The 18,407-nt window shown below is 36.7% G+C and overlaps 5 protein-coding genes across 5 annotated transcripts; 2 read left to right on the top strand and 3 right to left on the bottom strand.

Moving 5' to 3' along the window:
• Positions 1 to 92: 92 nt before the first annotated feature.
• Positions 93 to 1,603, bottom strand: GCK72_019066 (uncharacterized protein; the record flags this gene model as incomplete). Its single annotated transcript, XM_003115707.2, has 5 exons — positions 93 to 293; positions 340 to 510; positions 603 to 696; positions 749 to 1,082; positions 1,564 to 1,603. The coding sequence occupies 5 exons, from the start codon at positions 1,601 to 1,603 to the stop codon at positions 93 to 95; spliced, it is 840 nt and encodes a 279-aa protein (XP_003115755.2).
• A 3,530-nt stretch (positions 1,604 to 5,133) lies between these two features.
• Positions 5,134 to 6,716, top strand: GCK72_019065 (uncharacterized protein; the record flags this gene model as incomplete). Its single annotated transcript, XM_003115312.2, has 7 exons — positions 5,134 to 5,350; positions 5,400 to 5,489; positions 5,599 to 5,843; positions 5,945 to 6,174; positions 6,223 to 6,424; positions 6,515 to 6,589; positions 6,642 to 6,716. 7 exons carry the CDS (start codon positions 5,134 to 5,136, stop codon positions 6,714 to 6,716), a joined length of 1,134 nt encoding a protein of 377 aa, XP_003115360.2.
• A 3,580-nt stretch (positions 6,717 to 10,296) lies between these two features.
• On the bottom strand, positions 10,297 to 12,173 carry GCK72_019064 (uncharacterized protein; the record flags this gene model as incomplete). Its single annotated transcript, XM_003115306.2, has 9 exons — positions 10,297 to 10,362; positions 10,413 to 10,487; positions 10,533 to 10,734; positions 10,783 to 10,877; positions 10,943 to 11,125; positions 11,514 to 11,767; positions 11,841 to 11,924; positions 11,971 to 12,036; positions 12,086 to 12,173. 9 exons carry the CDS (start codon positions 12,171 to 12,173, stop codon positions 10,297 to 10,299), a joined length of 1,113 nt encoding a protein of 370 aa, XP_003115354.2.
• A 2,331-nt stretch (positions 12,174 to 14,504) lies between these two features.
• On the top strand, positions 14,505 to 18,373 carry GCK72_019062 (uncharacterized protein; the record flags this gene model as incomplete). Its single annotated transcript, XM_003115594.2, has 7 exons — positions 14,505 to 14,601; positions 15,090 to 15,206; positions 15,645 to 15,736; positions 17,415 to 17,549; positions 17,797 to 17,967; positions 18,017 to 18,181; positions 18,230 to 18,373. 7 exons carry the CDS (start codon positions 14,505 to 14,507, stop codon positions 18,371 to 18,373), a joined length of 921 nt encoding a protein of 306 aa, XP_003115642.2.
• On the bottom strand, positions 15,484 to 16,739 carry GCK72_019063 (uncharacterized protein; the record flags this gene model as incomplete). The annotated part of the gene is made up of 7 exons (XM_053732865.1): positions 15,484 to 15,577; positions 15,626 to 15,768; positions 15,851 to 15,993; positions 16,039 to 16,153; positions 16,207 to 16,371; positions 16,500 to 16,589; positions 16,635 to 16,739. 7 exons carry the CDS (start codon positions 16,737 to 16,739, stop codon positions 15,484 to 15,486), a joined length of 855 nt encoding a protein of 284 aa, XP_053581778.1.
• Positions 18,374 to 18,407: the final 34 nt, after the last annotated feature.

Genomic DNA, 18,407 nt, shown 5'->3' with positions numbered 1-18,407 from the left:
GTTTTCAATCCATTTTGTGTTTCTTTTTTAATCCAGATAACATGAACTCGTTTATTAAACCATAAAAATATGTTTCTTATCGCATAGAAAATCTATTTACAGACGTCTCCCAAATCATGAGTATTCATTCCCATTATCAAAGAAGTTCCTCCATCGGCAATGATCGATTGTCCAACAATATAAGAAGACATGTTTCGATCAGCCAAGAATCCAATGACTTGAGCAATTTCTTCCGGCTTTCCAGGTGCCCCTGATGGAATAATGTCGCGGTGTTCGGTGTAGTATTTGTAACACTGTAAGACGAGAATCTTTCTAGAAACCCTTATATCTATTGCCTACCTTCTTCACTCCCTCATCCGGAATTCCCATTGCATTCAAGAAGTGAGTTGCCACAATTCCAGGGCTCACAGAGTTGACTCGAACTCCGTGGTTTATCAAATCAATTGCAAAGCAGCGAGTCATAGAGTCCAATGCTGATTTCGACATGCAGTAGTAGGCGAAATTAGTGTTCTTGAAAGTTTTTACGTTAAATAAAATAGTACCATTTGGTAAAATCCCATTCTATTTTTGGTTTTAAAGTGAAATTTCGAAGTATAACTCACAGCATGTGGTCCACCTGCAATACTCGATACATTCACTACTTCACCCTTCGAAGCGATCAAATGAGAACGACATTTCTGGATCAAATCGATTACACTGGAAACCGTGATACCTGATTTTAACAAGGTAATTACTTCGTCCTACTTACCTCTTTACGTTGATATCAAACGTCTTCTGATAAGATTCCAATCCGACTTCCACTCCAACTTTCCCGTTTTCATCCGTGAATGCTGCACCAGCGTTGTTAATCAAAACATCGATTTTCCCGAATTTGTCAATTGTAGAATTGACTAATTGGTCTACTCCAGAAGACGTCGTGATATCAGAAACCACGACATTCACGTTGTTCTCAGAGTTCGTGACAGCCAATACAGCTTTTTTCGATTCTTGAAGACTTGCTTCGTCTCTGCCAGTAATGGTTACTCTTGCACCTTCTCGGGCAAAAAGAACGGCTGTAGCCCGACCAATTCCTTGGGAGGAACCTGAAAGAATACAGGTAATTCTGGCATTTTTATTTTGGTCGATTCGATTAAACAGTGTACTAATATCAGACTTGTCACGGGCCGGGCCGGGCCAAACTCAGGAAAAATCTCGGCCCGGCCCGGCCCGGCGGGCCAAACTCAGGAAAAATCTCGGCCCGGCCCGGCCCGGCCCGGCCAAGCTCTTTTGAAACATGTTGAGTTTTTGATTTTTTTTTTGAAAATTTTATGAAAAATGTGAATATGTATGATAATTTAAGCATTTTTACTCTATTTTTTCGAAAAATTTCAAATAAAATTTGGTAAAAACGGGTTCCCATTTTTTGAAATCAGGAAAAATTTTGGCCCGGCCCGGCCCGGCCCGGCCCGCCGGGCCAAACTCAAGAAAAATCTCGGCCCGGCCCGGGCCGGCCCGATTTTTGACAAGTCTGACTAATATTGATCAAAATTCAACCTTAATTATTTAGAAAGTAAAACCGCAAACCTGTGACAATTACCACTTTTCCTTCGAATCTTTTACTCATTTTCAGCTCGAATCGTTAATAAACTAGCGTATAAATCAGTACTAATTGAAATGAAAGAAACAAACAAAAGTGATAAAAAAGACACTCGAAGAAAAATAAGCGGGTTAGATCAACTACGTCTCTTCTCGTTTCTTATCAATTACTTTTTCTCTTTTTAGCCAAGAATTATCTTGAAACCAAAGAATAGAAAGATGACACAACCTGATTTTATTTGAAAAGTAAACACATTCTATCATCTATTAGAAAAGTTTAGTTTTCATTTCTTTGGAATCTATCTCCGGATACCTATAACACAATTTCATTTTTCGATTGAATGGAGAGATCGAATGAGTTTTTCTAAAGTTCCGAGAGAAGATACCTCGTGACACGTCTGTTCATTATACATACATCGTGAATACATCTCGGACGTGCCGAGAGAAAAACGGATATTTGAAGAAGCTACGAGTAAAAAGAAAGAAATGCGATATGGTGTAGGAGAGTTTAGAAGACGGATGTTCAGGCAAAAGAAACCAATGCAATTTTTATAAAATATTTGAGATGCAAACCTAATAAGTTGAAGTTAATTTTAGTGGTGTTATTCCCAACAGTTTTGAGACTAAACGGAGAAATCACTTTTTATCATACTTGTCAAAAATCGGGCCGGCCCGGCTCGGCCCGTCGGCCCGGCCCGGCCCGGCCCGGCCCGGCCCGGGCCGCCACGGGCCGGGCCGGGCCGGGCCGAAATTTCTCTCGGCCCGGCCCGGCCCGGTCGGCCCGGATTCAAAAATGGGTACCCATTTTTAACAATTTTTTTTTGAAATTTTTCGAAAAAAAACAGTAAAAATGCTTAAATTATCATTACATATTCACATTTTGATTCAATTTTAAATGTTTATTCGAAAACTATACTTTTTTCAAAAAATTTCCAAAAAAAATTCAAAAACTCAAAATGTTTTGAAAAAATGTTTCAAAACGGGCCGAGCGGGCCGGGCCGGGCCACGGGCCGGGCCGGGCCGAGATTTTTCCTGATTTCGGCCCGGCCCGGCCCGGCCCGGCCCGGCCCGTGACAAGTATGCTTTTTATGATTTTCGATTCGAGCTGTGAATCAAATGAGGCTATTCTCTAGTTCTCTGTATAATCATCAGTGTTTTCATAGAGATTTTCTATAATTCTATGACCTAGATCACCTCAAAACTGCAGTTTGTTACTTGATTCTCTTAGAGGCGAAAGAATAAAGATTGTATCGTTTGCCGGTTTTCATTTTTCATTTCAGTTTGTAATGCATGCGCCAAAAAGACCTAGAAAAAAGTGCCGAACGATTCTCTGTCTTCGTTTCGAATAAAAAACTGATGAAGTGAAAAAAGAAGAGATAGTGATCATTCTAACCGGTAATTAACTCTTGTGTTTTGGTTCAACAAGAAAAATGATAATTTTGAAAATATCTTACTTCGAGTATGAGCTAACGGAAATATGCCCAGGTCGATAATGATTTGAAAAGAACTCAACGAGATCTAGAATTTTTAAAGGTCCATCCATTAGAGTTATTGATTGAACGAATGCTTTTTCCTTTTCAATTTTTATTTTCATGAAATAAACCAATTTCTCAAAAAATGAATTTCCGTAGAAGTACTCCCGATATCCTTCTCGCTTGAAGAATCTCTTCTTGATCTTTGCTATCAAAAAACCGAGAAAAAAAGAAAGATGATATCTCTTTTTGTTCTTATTTATGGAGGTTATTCCTCTGAAGAATGTGTACGTAGAATAAGCGTGGCATTGTGAATCGAAATGGAAGATAAAAAGGAAAAAAAAACAGAGAAGAAAAAGCAGTAAGATGGCATCGGCACCTGAAGATTGAAAAATACGACTGTGTTTTGATTTCGGTCAGCCGAAAGAAAATGGGTGAATGAAAGTCAAAAACGGATTTGGAAAATATAACACTCGTGAAGTCAGTATCGTATCTGTGTATGAGCAAACCGAGAGGTATCACTCAGTTTAAGAAACCTTGAACGACATCAGTTTCGTTTAAAATTTCCTGAAACATGTGAAGTCTTCTAAGCTACGTACGAATCTACGTGCGGTAGCCCTCCCAGTTTCTGAAACGAATGTAGATTGGCCACTTATCTTGGATCCTTAATCTGGATATATTCCGTTTAAATTCTCAAAAGAAGCTGCAAAAACGCTGTCACGCTGGGTGCGTTCTTGGTACGATTGAAATCTAAAAGATATTTGTGTCATGTGTTTTGAAATATATTCAGGTAGTACTTAAAGAGAACAAAAAGTGGAAAAAAGAGGTCAGACGAGAATGAAGTCTGCAATAAAATGAGAATGTGTAGGAGAATCTCCACATACTCATGGATTTTCAACTTCCAGGATTTCGTTTTCATTTCTATCATCATTTCATTTCAGATGTGTCTGTACTGGAATATTCACTTGTTTTACTAGAATCACTAGTAAATTCGGTATAGGCACAGATTCTGCACATGTATTAAGTGCAGTTCTCTAAACAATATCGAGCAAATATTATTAATTTTAGAAAAACGAATAAAGGTTGGTTGATCACAACAACTGAAAAAGAGATGTCAATTACATTATGAGTTCTCTTTTGGGTTTATCGCTTATGAGGTTCTTATTTTGATTTTTAAAAGGTCAAAAGTATCGAATCGAGACTCACATCCGCATTCAACTTGTGCCAAAAATGAACTCATATTCCACGTCGTTAAGAAACGAATCAGGTGTTCTGATTCAAACGAACGCCTGCTTGCAGCAAAGATAGTAGCGTAATATCAATGTTGGATTATAATTTATAAGCCCTACTGACAACAATGAAGTTGTATTTTTCATTTTCTTGATGATGTGGAACTGTTTTCAGGAATGGTGTCGGTAATTGTTGTCTTTCAACGTGGCCCTCATGATGAAGAAACTCTCCTCCTTTAGAACTTTTTCTCTATGTAATACTAAAGATTTCGGAATGTTTTCATACACTATGATGGATTTTCTATACAACTACATGTTAAACTAATTCCATTTTATTACATCCATTAAATTTCGTTTCCTTCCAAAGTATAAATAAATTCTCAAATAAATTACGAAGGTGTGTTTTAAATTTTTTCGATACGATCTATTCGTTGGTTTTTCTTCTCCGACAAATCGTATTCTACGCACAGTCCAACCTATATATGTTCTTTTTTGCCAAAAAACAACTGTTCTCAAAAAATGATCGGAACGATACACGCATGTGTCCTAATGGCGGGTGATGGGCGGGCTGAGAAGAGAATTCGTTTATAAGGAGGTGTGAAAATTATGAGAAGAATAATTCAACTTTGTGTGGGAACATCCTTTAACAAAATACTTTTTATTGACTTACTGAGCTTTCATCTTCCGACAAAATGTCTGCAACATCAGGATGTAAGTATTTCTGAAACATTAACAAGATGTTTAATCAGAAATTGGTCTTCCGGGGTTCCATACATAAATTGAACCTCCTAAAACATGAAGAAGGCTAACCAATTCAAACAAACGTCTCATTTCCAGCCACCTCTTCCTCCCCATCAATGTGTCTTGTTTGTGGTCTCTCTTGTCGAACTCATTTTCATTTCGGTGGAGCATCTTGCACTGCATGTGCATCCTTCTTTCGAAGAACTGTCTCTTTGAATATTCGATATGTTTGCAAAAGAGAACATGATTGTATTAGTTCACCGGAACTGAGAAGTATCTGTCGAGCATGTAGATATGAATGTTGTATCAATAAGGCTGGAATGAATAGGGATTGTGAGTTATTCTGAATGAGCCTGAAAGAGTATTCAACAATTTTATTTAGTAGTTCAACAGAGAAGAAATGACAAGCGTACACCTAAATATGTGCTGAACTCAAGAAATGCAAGTGGTGCAGATGGGGAAATAGTAAGAGGTTAGTTACTGAGAAACATATTCCGAAGTATAATTGGTGAAGAAGTCAAACGAAATGTACAAAAAGGATTTATATTGATAAAATATTTTAAAAATTTCCCCAATTACAGATTACACCACCAACTCGTACACGACACTCCACGAGTTTCCACAAGTTCCTGAAACCAGTAATTCCATGGATAGCAGTGAATTGTCACAAGCGGAAACAGATTCAATGGGACTCTCTCCTTCACCTTCTTCTGTGATATCGAGTGAGGATAGTGATGAATTCAGCAAAATTCTTGACGTCAGTCATGCGGCTCTCTTGAATTACTATGTGAAACAAGTTGAACTTTCGGCTGAAGAAAATCTTAAGGTGAGGCTGGAACAGAAGTGAAATCAAACTAATGTAGGAATAAGAAGTTGATTTTACTATTCATTAACCGTACTAAACATTATATTTTTAAAATTTTTCAGAACACACTTCTTGTAAAATCAATCGACGAGCTTCTGGAAGTTTGTTCAATTCAAAATGAGTTAGCTCTGGAAGCATGCACAATGTGTCCTGGAGCAGATATTCTCGAACAAGATGACGTCGAAGTTCTTCTCAAGTATTTCCAGTTTGCCAACACTTGGATGGACTCTGTGTGGAGATATTCCGTGTCAAGTGACAAAACGATGTTTGAAGATAACTCTGGGAACAACGAGTGAGTTTCCAATGAATTTGGTTGAGACCATCAATTATAAAATTTCAGATCTCTCTCCGAGTTTATTCAACAAATTAAACAAACTCTCGGGTCTTCTATGACTCATCTCAACCTCAATGTTCATGAATTCGCTGCTTTGAAATCTTTTTGCATTTGGAAATTGGGAGTTCATGACACAACAATTTCAATCAGAATAGTTGCCCAGGAACAATATGAAGCTGTGACGTCAGCATTGAGAAAATATTATGAGGTAAGATTGGAAATAGGTTGTTTTAAAATAAATGAGTACCTAAAAAAATAATAATTTTTATGTCACTGACAAGATACCAGATTTTTTCAGAACTCAACAGCCATGAATGATTCCGATATTGCTACGCGAATCGCTGAAATAACACTGCAAATTGTTCCCATTTTTGTGAGTTTCCTTCTTTGTTCGTTTTGAGTTTTCAATGATAATTTATTATCAGACAACCTACCAAGAAATGGTTCAATTCTATCATCAAGCGGGAATTACAACAGTCACCTTTTTCGAAATGTGCTGAAATGAACAACTTGTAGTTTTTGAGCATTCAAAAACCGCTAGAAATGTGATTTTCTGATTTATAGAAAAGCTTTTAACCGTCATTGATCTGATGTTCTTGCCAATAAATGCCAAATACTGTTAACATATTTTCTTGGTCTAGTTTATTAGAAGTTCCTTTTCCTGAAACGTAAAATAAGTCAATAGAAACGTAACAATCTATTCGGTCTTGTTCAGGGAAATTCAATACATTGTTTCTACTATGTTATTATCGTATATCTGAAAATCTGTGGAAATTTGAAGTTATGGAGTTTCATGAATAAAAACTGATCTTTATAATTAACTAGAAGCAATGGAAAAACACTATTAACTTTGAAACTGATCTGAAGAATTCTATAAAAATTCGGCTCAATAGGCAAAAAATGATCCCAACCGCAAAGAACGGTCCCAACCGCAAAGAATGGTCCCAACCGCAAAGAATGGTCCCAAAATGTTTGGGTGCGCAGTTTTGAGAATTGAATGACGGATGAAATTCAACGAACATCGCTATAAAATGGTGCACCTCCAGTATTTGATCCTGAAAGGAGAGGGCGGGATCCGCCAATATAGCGTACTCCAACTTTTGGATGATGAGGAAAATGAAGATGAAGCGTATTACGATGAAGCGGAGAAGGTTAACAATCGTGTGGACGATGAGATCGCAGAAGAGCTCAGAATGGAGATCATTACGGGAGCGTCATCATAATAAGGAGTACGGAGTTTCTAAAATACTGTATATGTTCACCACAATTTGTTTTTCTTTCTTCTCTCTCTGGGAGATAAAATAAATTCTTCTGTTTCATTGTTATACTTGGAGAAAAAAAGGGGACGAGCAGCAAAATTTTAATCAGGAATGAATGTAGTGACAGTGTGAATCATCAGGTGGCCACGGGCCCTTCCTAAGCCTAGGTAAAAAGGGGCGTGAAAATTAGTTTTGTTGCAAAATTTTAAAATTTTGAGTTTTGACCATTCTTTGCGGTTGGGACCATTCTTTGCGGTAGGGACCATTCAATTCCTTGGGACCGTTCTTTTATTTTTTGGGGCCGTTCTTTGCGGTTGGGACCATTCTTTGCCTATTGAGCCAAAAATTCTGAATGTTTTTCTTTTTCGGATGGTAAAAACTCAAAATTATGATTTGCTAATTGTACTAATCACACTCAATAAATAAACGAAGGAGTGATGTTTACCTCAAATTCCGACAACACTTTCCCAGAGAGGTGCTACAATCAATTTTCCAATTGATCGTTTGTCGTTCCAGGCTGCGTCTGATTCAACTTTTAGACTATTCGGGAGGGAATTAACAAAAATAAAGAAATTTTCTTGCCCATTCAAGTAATTTTCTGTATTTTTGTATTATTAGCGGCTTATTGAAAACGATAATAAATGACAAGATTCTAATGGTTTTCTGAGTTTTTTCCGATAACAAGTCAATGTGATTTTAATAACTCAGATACTTTACAGGAACTAGTTTTAAAATAGGGTTTTAACCTTTTTTTCAGTATCAACTTGCTTATTTTCATTATTTGCACAGTTATTTTATTACTAAAGCCAGCTTGATCGATTTACAGCATCTAAATAGAACCGCTGGTTCCCCGACTTTCTTGACTTAATTTACTCACAAGTTTTGGATTCACAAGTAGTTGTATTTGGAATATGTCGGCGCAAAAACCGTACCCCACAGCCAATCACAATGTTTCACGAATTTCAACTTTTTGGACGTTTTCAACAGAAATCTGCAGGTTATCTCCGAAACTCATCTGTTGAAATGTCTCAAAATATTTGTTTGAATTCTATCTGAGGCAATCAATGAGAGTAATCAAAGACTATAGTGAAAGAATTAATGGATAAATAAGAAACAAGGAAATTGTTGGAAAATAATCAAAGTGATGTCATCTAGAGCGGCAATCTGTTTTCCATTGGGCCTGTGATTTCAGACTTCACGTCTTGCTATTCGAAAAAAGATGCACTGGACATTAGTGATGTTAGTTGAACGGAAATATTTCAACAATTCACGACCTTTTTTGAATTAATTTCTGCAGAAAACGATTTCTTTTTGATATTTGTGTTCACTAAAAATATTTTTTGTTTCACTTTGATATTTTTATTCTCCAGATGGACCTGCCTTGGCAAGGTTCCTAATGAATCCAAACTATATTCTCATACGAACGTGAGAACTATTGGAAAATCGTCTCCTGATATCCATCTATTGGGTCGTCTTCTGCAGATAACCATACTATGTTTCTATTTTTTACTTCCTACGAATCACGTCATTTCGGTTCTAGTTTGATGTTTCTCCGTTGAGAAGAAACAATGAATTCAAATTGTATCCAATTCAAAAGATATGTCGGAGATAACCATCCGTTTCTAAACTAGCCCAAAAAATGGTTTCTGTGTTATACCTCGTTTCTAATTGATGTCTAAGTGAGAACTAATTTCAGAATCGGTTTTCTGTGGACCATTTCGGTTTAAACGCGAATTTTGATACCACGCTCAGCACATGGAATGCAGTACACAAACTAAAATTTGAGAGTTACATCAGAAATTATAGGAAACCAACAAGTTTTAGGTTCTGTCTTTTTCAATCTAAAGCTACATTTTCTTTTAGGAAAATGCCTGCGCCTTTCTTCATTTGAGAGCTGCAAAGATAATGAATTTCCGAATGAACAATTGTGCTAATTTTAAAATTTTTAAGCGTCTGATATATGTACCACTAACTCTTACAAGCGAAACTCTGTGAAAGTGTGTCCCCTTCCCTAGAAATGTTTCTCATCCTGGTTCTATCTCTTTTGATATGTAGTAACGATAGTGTTGTACATCCGAAACCGTAGTTGTAGTCGCCACATCCTGGATACGAAAATGGACAATGCATTTTCTCACTGTGACAATAATATTCTATCGATAAAATCTGCTAATGGAAATATAGAAAACATACAAGCGATCAAGATTGCCGACTGATTTAGAAGAGATATCACATCTACTTTATTATACCAAAGTAATCAGACAAGTCGTTTTTTGGAAAATTTTATAAAGTTAAAAATTGATTGAATTATTTTTAAGAACCGTCCTCCTACTTTTTCCGAATCAGACTTGAGTTTACAAATTCAATTTAATGTACCACAATATTTTCAAGGCAAAACACTTTTTTTCTTTCTCTTCCGATCAATGATTAAAAGAGAAATATTGCAGAAAATATTACTCTTTGGATATTCATGAAGCTTTATTTACTCAATGATGCCAGTTTAATAATTTCAGATTCATGTATTACACTTTTGTTCTTATCGGACCGAACATTCGTTTCAAATATACATGTCTTTTTATGAACGTTCATGGACTCCTTAGTTCTCACAGCTATTTTTGTAAAATTTCATTCAAGCACGAAATATTTATTCTCGTTCGCAACAAGAATTCAGAGACACTCGGAGAATGGAGGACAAATGACGACAATTCGAATATACTCCGATGGAACCAACAGATAAAACACAGTGAAGAAGAACCGAGATGAACTAGAAACCAATGAACATATGTCCTCCGTGTAGATTTAATTCGAAATATTTCGTTGCAATTTAACCGTCAAATGAGAGATCGATACCAAGGATTCCATACATTTGGAGCATGTCTTGGTAGACATTCTGAAAAAAAACATTCGAATGTTGAAAACTTTTACGACTAGAAAACTTACAAAAATGGAACCCAGAATGAGAGTAATGTCACCGAGTCGTGTAGCCACGTCACTGGGATCCATGTTCTTATCGTACTGAAAAATAAGCGTTTGGAAAGAAAAACGACATAACTCTATTACCTGATAATACTTGCTCAGTGCACTTGTCACTCCTGAATACTGTTCCTGGGCGACAATTTTCAACGTGAGAGTTGAATCGAGAAGAGCCAGTTTCCATATACAGAATGACTTCAAGGCGGCATACTCGAAGACGTCCAATTGAAGACGTGACAATTCAGAAGTGATGTTGGAGTGAAAATGAAGAATGAATTTGACGAGAATTCTAAAAAAATTAACATTCGGCGGTCCTTTGTTTTCGTGTATTCCCTACGTTGACATATTGGTATCATCTTCTCTTGTTTGATCATTTCCATTTTCGTATTCCGTAAACTGCGATTTTGTAGTATCCGTATCTCCGCCACTCATCTGAAAAACATAGTTCATGGTGTGTTTCGATGAAAACTATGTATTATTTGGACATCAGTACTTACGTTGCTACTGGTAGCTACAGTAATCCATGCTGAATCCATCCACAGACTCGAAAAAGAGCAATAACGAAAGAGGACTTCCAGATCAGTTCTTTCAAGAAGATCTGTTCCAGGACAGGTTTGACAGATTTCAAGGGCTAGTTGATCGTTGATTTTTTTGGAGATTAAGAACTGTTGGTAAGGGTCCTGAAAGAAAAATCATTTTATCAGTTTTATCATTCAAAAGTTCAAAAACCCAAAAGCTACAGTATCGTCATAATCAGGATCTATGGAAACGTGATATCTGTTTCGTTAGCATATTCAGGTGGGTAGATGAATAATATCAGAGAAGATGGATGATCGTATAAAAAGTGATTTGATAAGGAATCACTCTTCTGGATTACTGTAGGAGATGAATTATCCAGTCGCTATCGAGATACGGTGATTTCCGACAGAAATGTTCGATTTGCTATTTTTAAGAGATCGTAAAAATGTGGTTTTTTTCAGAAATTTTTTATTATGTAATTGGCGAAATGGGAAAAAGTAATAACTAACGAAGTGAAGGTGTGTCTATTCAAGTTTTCCATAAACTAACCTCGGGTAATTGGCATTGCCTTTTCACAGTGGCTCTCTCAATTTGTTTCACATAATACTGCAGCAATTCATCATATTTCGCATTCAGTATTGAACTGAATTCAGAGTCATCAAGGGTGTCTTGAGTTGAATAGTCAGAAGGCACTTCAGAAGAAGGACCAGCTGGATAATCAGGAGAAACAGATCGAGAGGAATTCGTGGGACTTCCGGAGCCTGACGAGGCGACACTACCAGAGTTTCTCGTGGTGGTGTATCCTAAAGTAGTTGGAATGAGAAAAACGGAGAAGAGAATTCGTCTGAAAAATCAAAAAATGGCTTGATAGTATACCTCGAACAATCTCCTGAACACCAAGTTTCCTTGATTCCAATATGTATTTCGGCATCTTTTGTTCGTCTTTTTTCTGTTGGACTTCTGAGAAAACGAATTTCATGAAAATGTTAAAGAGCTCATAACTCACGATCTCTTTTCATTCCTGCTTTGATACAGTTATTGTATCGACATGATCGACAGATGAATTTGATGTCTGAAACTGATTTATGTTGGAGTTTTGAAAACAGAAAATAAATGAATACCTGGAGAAATAACGCAATCATTATTAGACTTGCACAGAAATCGGATTCCGAAAGAAACAGTTCTCCGGAAGAATGAGGCACAAGCCATACATGAGTGGGCACCGAAATGATAGCTGGTTCTTTCGGTTACAGTGCAAACGAGGCATGGATCTGCAAAAAATATGGATCTGGTGTATAACTTAAGATAGTGTGCTCTTTCAATTTTGTATGTTTCATAAAACATTGCAAAAAATATCGTGACTATCCTCGTGAACACAAAACAAAGGGTATTTCGTAATATTCCGAGAATTCGTGACACGGGAAAACCAAATAAATTTATGAAATCTAGAGACAGATACTTTGTACATAAGTATTGCAATTTCGTTTTGGAGGTTGAAGCGTTTAGAGAATAGTCGTAACAAATCTTGAAATGAAGTAAAAATAGTAGTTACCTTGTTGTCTTGACATAGCTACTGAGTGAATAGAAAACTGGAATCAGAACTTGAAGATAAGAAAACGAAAAATCTCGAAACGAGATATTTTTGAATGAATTGAGAAAGCTGGACCCTCACACTGAATATATATATGTGTTCCTATCTTTCCAATCTGCCGGATCAAAATTTCGGAATAAAAGGGTGGGACACTTTTTGTCTTTTAATTTCTTTCTTCAAAATCCTCTTAAAATCCGATAAGAAACAATTGTCCATCCAGTGCTTTTGTCCTTGTTTCACTATTTGTTCCGAGACGTTTTAGAACGTGCTATCCCACAAAACTCCGCCCTCTTGAGGACTGGTGCGGTGGTCAAAGACTACGATATAGGTACAATGCATTCGGAAAATTTCGTTGTATAATCAAGATTGTAGGTTCTCGTGAAACATCTAGAAACTGTACCTTTGTGAGTTTGCTTCGAGTACTGCAATAACTGTAATTAGCAGTTTAGAAAGATAGTTTTGGTCTCCATCTTATATGATCTTCTGAAAGTTTTCTCGCATCGTCGAAGATATTGTTCTGAAATAAGAGCATTTTTCATTGACGTGTATACAATTGAAGCTTTTTGTTTAAGACATCCCCAGGGCGATGGGGGTCTAATGGCGTTGGTCTGTCAAATAGGACTGCAAGAAGTCCAAAGCAGATCAATTTTTCAAATATTCCGTTACCTTGTTAATTTTGCTCACACGTTTTCACAAAGATTAGGCAATCTGAACCAGTTTTTGAAAGAAAACGAGTGTCCTACAATGTTCTTTTATTTGAGGACGTTCAATGCTCTGATAATTAAAGTAAGAATTCTGTGCATGTGTGTGTCCTTCAAGTTCTCATTGAATAACAGTTTTCCATTCAAAAAATGAATGCTTCCCCTTGAGGAGCTAGAAATGATCCGGTAGGTGCCTCATTACTACTCCGCCCGGAAACCAAATTACTGAAGAACAGCTTCAGTAACCCAAAAGAAACAACTCGGCTTGGAAGAGATAACAAGATTTTTTGATGAAACGAACCAAGTTACTTCAGTTTCCTAAACCAAGAAAAACTAAGTTACTGTTGGATTACTGTAATCACCTTTGAATTCACAAATAGTTCGTCCTGTGTGAATGAAGTCATTTGAAACAACGGTCTTTTTTTCTGAAAGATTACTGTAATTGTTCAGCAAGCGTTATTTCAATCTTATGCAATCAATGACAACAACTTTGTAAACCTACGTCATAAAAACACGTGTTGTAATCAGCGAGTCTTCCAAAAACCATGTTGTTTGGGCTACCGTAACCCTGTCGTTATCCAGTTTCTTGGTGATGGATTTTTTGACAAAGAGAGTTTTTGATGAAAACAATACTGTATCATGAAGGTGTATTAATTTCAACAGATTGCAACATAACAAACTGGTTGTCTAACAGGCGGATATATTATAAGTTTTCATATAAATCATACAAAGTAGGAATTTTTTATTGATTGCTTTTAGTTGCGAGAGAGACATAATTCCATTTGTAGAAAAGACAGCTTGAAGAGAAACACATAAATGTGCTTCAATGCTCACAGATCTAGTGTTGGTCCGTATTGAAATTAAGCTGAAATAGTTGCCCACCTTTGAGACTGCGTCAACAATTATCTTCAATAGATTATGCTGGCACTTAGACATATTATCCGCGCATCAATAAGATAGAACTGGCTATCAATCCAGGAGTTACTACTTTCATTCTGATTCATGAGTTGTTCCGCTCCCATTAATTTTTTTCTAAATGTTTCTAATGAATTCCTAGATAAATCTTCTAAATTAGGTGCTAAATCATTTCCAATCTATTCAAACAATTTATTATTTTCATTTTTTGTCGAGTTTTTCGGAGAACCCCCCTTAAAATATTTATTCTATTCGGTCAGCAAGAAGAGAAAATAGTCTAAGAAGTCATCTCGCCGGTCACCAATGGAACAATCCGTTTAGAATTGTCTATCGATGCCGGAGGAAGATAAGCACGAAATGACGTCAAGTGAAACGGCGCTGGGATGGCGAATCAAGGTTTCCGAAGAGAAGATGAGAAGAAGATTGAAAAGTTAATATTAGCTACAAAATATGAGTACGGTTCTCTGAGGGAAGATTCAAATAACGAAAGTCTTACTTTTGAAAATTAGAAAGAAGGTACAAGAGCTTTTTTTTGAGATAAACAACTGGAAGCCGAAGATGCGTACGGAGAAGCTAGCTGAAATCAAAAAGGGTATATACTTTTTTGTATAATCGTTATTTTCCTAGTAATTCGAGCCTGAAAAGTGAAAGCTATATCTTTGTTGATTCGCAACAGTTCTGGTCAGTTCTCACTTTTTTTTTGCAACGTTTGAATACTGTCGATTGAAGATTAAAGTCATTCTCAGGAAAGCTAAAACGGCTATGAGACTATCATAAATGTATGCATCCTTTTTGTCTTATGTCTGGTAATCGACCGAGGTAGACTTTCCAGACTATTAAAGCCATCTAGAAACAGTTTTCATACATATTTGACTTCCAAATATTCGACCAACTCCTTTCAAATTGTTTTTTTTTCAGATTTATCTACTCGTTATTCGTTCACCAAAACTACTGCAAGCCGAGGTTCTCTACCAAATATTAAGATGTTATCTGGAAAAGTTCATAGAGCGATTCAGTCCGAATTTCCCGAATCGGGTAGGTGCAACACGTTTTCGTCCATCTCCGAAACAATTTGTGTCGGCAGCTGAGAAGAGAAGACATATTGAACTTCCAACGTCTCCATGAGAGATATTCCGATAAATCCGATGGGAGAATCTAAGTTTTCGGATCTACCGTAGTCAAAATTAGGAAAAGTCTTCATGCGAGATGCACGTGAATTTAATGGATGGACAATGAATACTTTATCTTGTAGTGAGTAATCAATTTTTATCTCGGAGCCAGTTTAAGAACTTTATACAAAGCTAAAAAAAATTCAGTTCAGTTCCCATGTATCTTGTCCAATTGATTTTCCACAAAAATATCCAACCATACAGAGCTTACTTTCAGTTATCTCCTTCACTTCACAGCTGAAAATAGTCAGCAATGTGGTTATTGTCAAAAGTTGTTCATCTCACCCGATATCTTCAATTCCAGACTTTCCTGTTTGCACCAATAATGCAACACAATCGTCATTAGTTCTTTTTGACAGCCCATCAGGTTGTCCTGTGTTCCAATCAAGAGCAGGGGTTTGTGCAAATGAATCATTATAGTAGAATTCCTGTTGTAGTTCGAAATAGTTTTCGTTTAATTATGACTACTGTAGAATATGGAACAAACGTATTAAATCTCATCCGACTTACATTAGTTCCATTGCAAGACACTCCTATTGTCGAGGGGTATTTACATTCTGTTTTTCTGATTCCGTCAATCCAAAATCCGAGACGAGTATATCCAGGAGGTACTGTATAGTCTGATGGATTCGTCAAATGGTTCATTGCAGCATCTAAAGTGGCACGAGTTCTTTTCTAAGTAGAGAGCGAAAACAAACTTTTCAGAAATTCGTATTCCTCTTTATTTGCAACTCCGGCTACTGATCTGTTGTACATCGACACGCAAGATGCTTCGGCTTGTGTCCGATTGATACAATTACCAGTGGCCATCGCCTAAAGGTTTTCGAACGGTTTCAGCAAGAACTGTTAAGCTTAAATCAAGTCACCACCATGCACCAAATGTTGTTCCCTCTTCTGATAGGTGTTGCTAAATTAGGACAGGCAAATGCCGCATTTCTTTGGGTAAACGTCCAAATGCTGTTCTCTAAAGTGATATTGATTGGAATATACTGGTTAGTTACATATATCGTGGAATCTCGTTGAACGTCACTCTGAAACTGAGACAGTTCAAATTCTATTCCATTCAAACATGAATCACATGAACTGTTCCCTGCTTTAAAAGCGGTTCATTTACTGGTCCGAAGCAAGTATTTTCTCTTCTAAGAACACGGAAGGCTACCCGATTACCACTATTTGGTGGTAACTTTTCAACAGTATTGATGATTTCAATGCTATACTTTTGGCAAGTAGGAGACGTGTCGTAGACTAGCTGAAAACAACATTTGCAAGTCTCTGTCCTAAGCATCAAACTGACCACACAATTAGAATCCATCCAACATTCCTGAATACATTCTTTCCATGTTATATTGAACATAGTCAATCCAGGTTCTCGCAGTGGTTTTCCCCATGTCACTACCATTTTGTAATCGTTCAGAGTATCGGGAACAATCTAAAATTCTCCTCGATAAACTAAAAACTGACTCAGCTTCAAACCATGTTTCCGATACGAATTAATAGTATAAAAATTATGAATACTTTCATTGAAAAGTCGATCACTTATTTTTGCAATTGGAGAAGGAAACGAAAAAAGAGGAAATACTTTATGAAGCATTTCTGAATTTTCCTTGCCGGCAGTCTAAGAAATCAAAAAATTAATGTGGTATTGCAAGGGTCTGTCAGCTTACACTTTTCAAAAAAAAAAGATTGGCAATTCTAATTACCAGTTCACAGTTCTTCAAATGTTCGTAAATTTATTTTCAGTCATATTTTACAGTAACCAATGTCATCAAAGTATAAATTCACTTCCTTGTAAAACATATACATCTCTCGTTTTAGAGAAAATATATTATTAAAAACACATTATTCTCGGAAGCATGATGTTCTCCCGACGAGAAAAAGAAGAGCAATGTTTAAACTTTCCGTATTTTCATTCTTAGCGGAACTACTAAAATGAAATTTTCTAGTCTCTTTTGCCTATATATTTTATGTTTCAATGGTCAAGCGGTAATTATTTTAGTTTCGCCAAACAAGAATCTGTGACCAGAATTCCTTGTAACTTTGGCAGTTACCAGTTTGATTTCATCTCTGTTTTCAGATAATACCCGACACTTTGAATGATTACAAAATGGTTGTCACTTGTGGGAAACCACTCCAAGCATCGACTCCGATAATTCTAAATATCACATTTGATGAATGTCTACAGACTTGTTGGGCTGATTCGAATTGCGTGGTTAGGTTTGATGAACTTTGTTGATTTCTCAAGTACCGTAGTTCGAACCAATGACTTTTGAATGATGTTATCTACTGAGTGAGATAGGAATTGATGTATTACCGGTATACGACGATACTGTGAAAAGAAGGTTTATGGAAATGATTCTTGATATCAATTCTCACGTGGAGTAGCTTTTTCTACTCGTTTCGTAGCGTCTTCAAATAAAAGCCTGCGAAGTTCAACTTGTAAAAGCATTTGAATTCAGGTCATCTATGACACCACTCCTACATGTTCTTACTACAGTATTGAATTGATTACAACTGTTCAAAAACTTCCAAAATCTAGTGGAGAACGAGTGGCATTCCGACTTCTGATGAGAAATAAAACGTGTTCGAATGAAGCAAATGAACCCATTTTGAGGGATGGAACTGTAAAAGTCAGCCATCTTTTCTTAAAAATTTTCTAAAATTCACAAATTATTTTAGAGTGATGTTCTTCAAGGATATGAAAAATACACGGTCAATAAGTATGTTCCATACAATATAACTTTAAAGAATGATGTTTGGACATTTTCCCCTCGTGATCCACCATATTTCTGTTTTCCGCCATTAATACCAATCAGAAGAAACAATGTTATTTGGTGTATGGGGGTAAATATGTATTTCCAATTAGAACAATCGTCCACAGTATTTTTTCAGCTTCTTTCCAGTAGTGACTGCATAAATCGAACTCAGGCCGCTGATGTGTGCCAGAAGAGTTTTCAGCAGCCACTGGCAGGACCGGCAAACGCGGCAGAGTATGAATACATACAAAGTTGGTATAGGTTTTGTGACGATTCATGAGATAAAACAGACTTGCAACGGGCCGGGCCGGAAT

The sequence above is a fragment of the Caenorhabditis remanei genome, chromosome V, assembly GCF_010183535.1.
Source record: "Caenorhabditis remanei strain PX506 chromosome V, whole genome shotgun sequence".
In the NCBI taxonomy this organism is placed as follows: domain Eukaryota; kingdom Metazoa; phylum Nematoda; class Chromadorea; order Rhabditida; family Rhabditidae; genus Caenorhabditis; species Caenorhabditis remanei.
The sequence above is the reverse complement of the archived record's forward strand: the minus strand, read 5'-3'. Positions and strand labels throughout refer to the sequence as shown.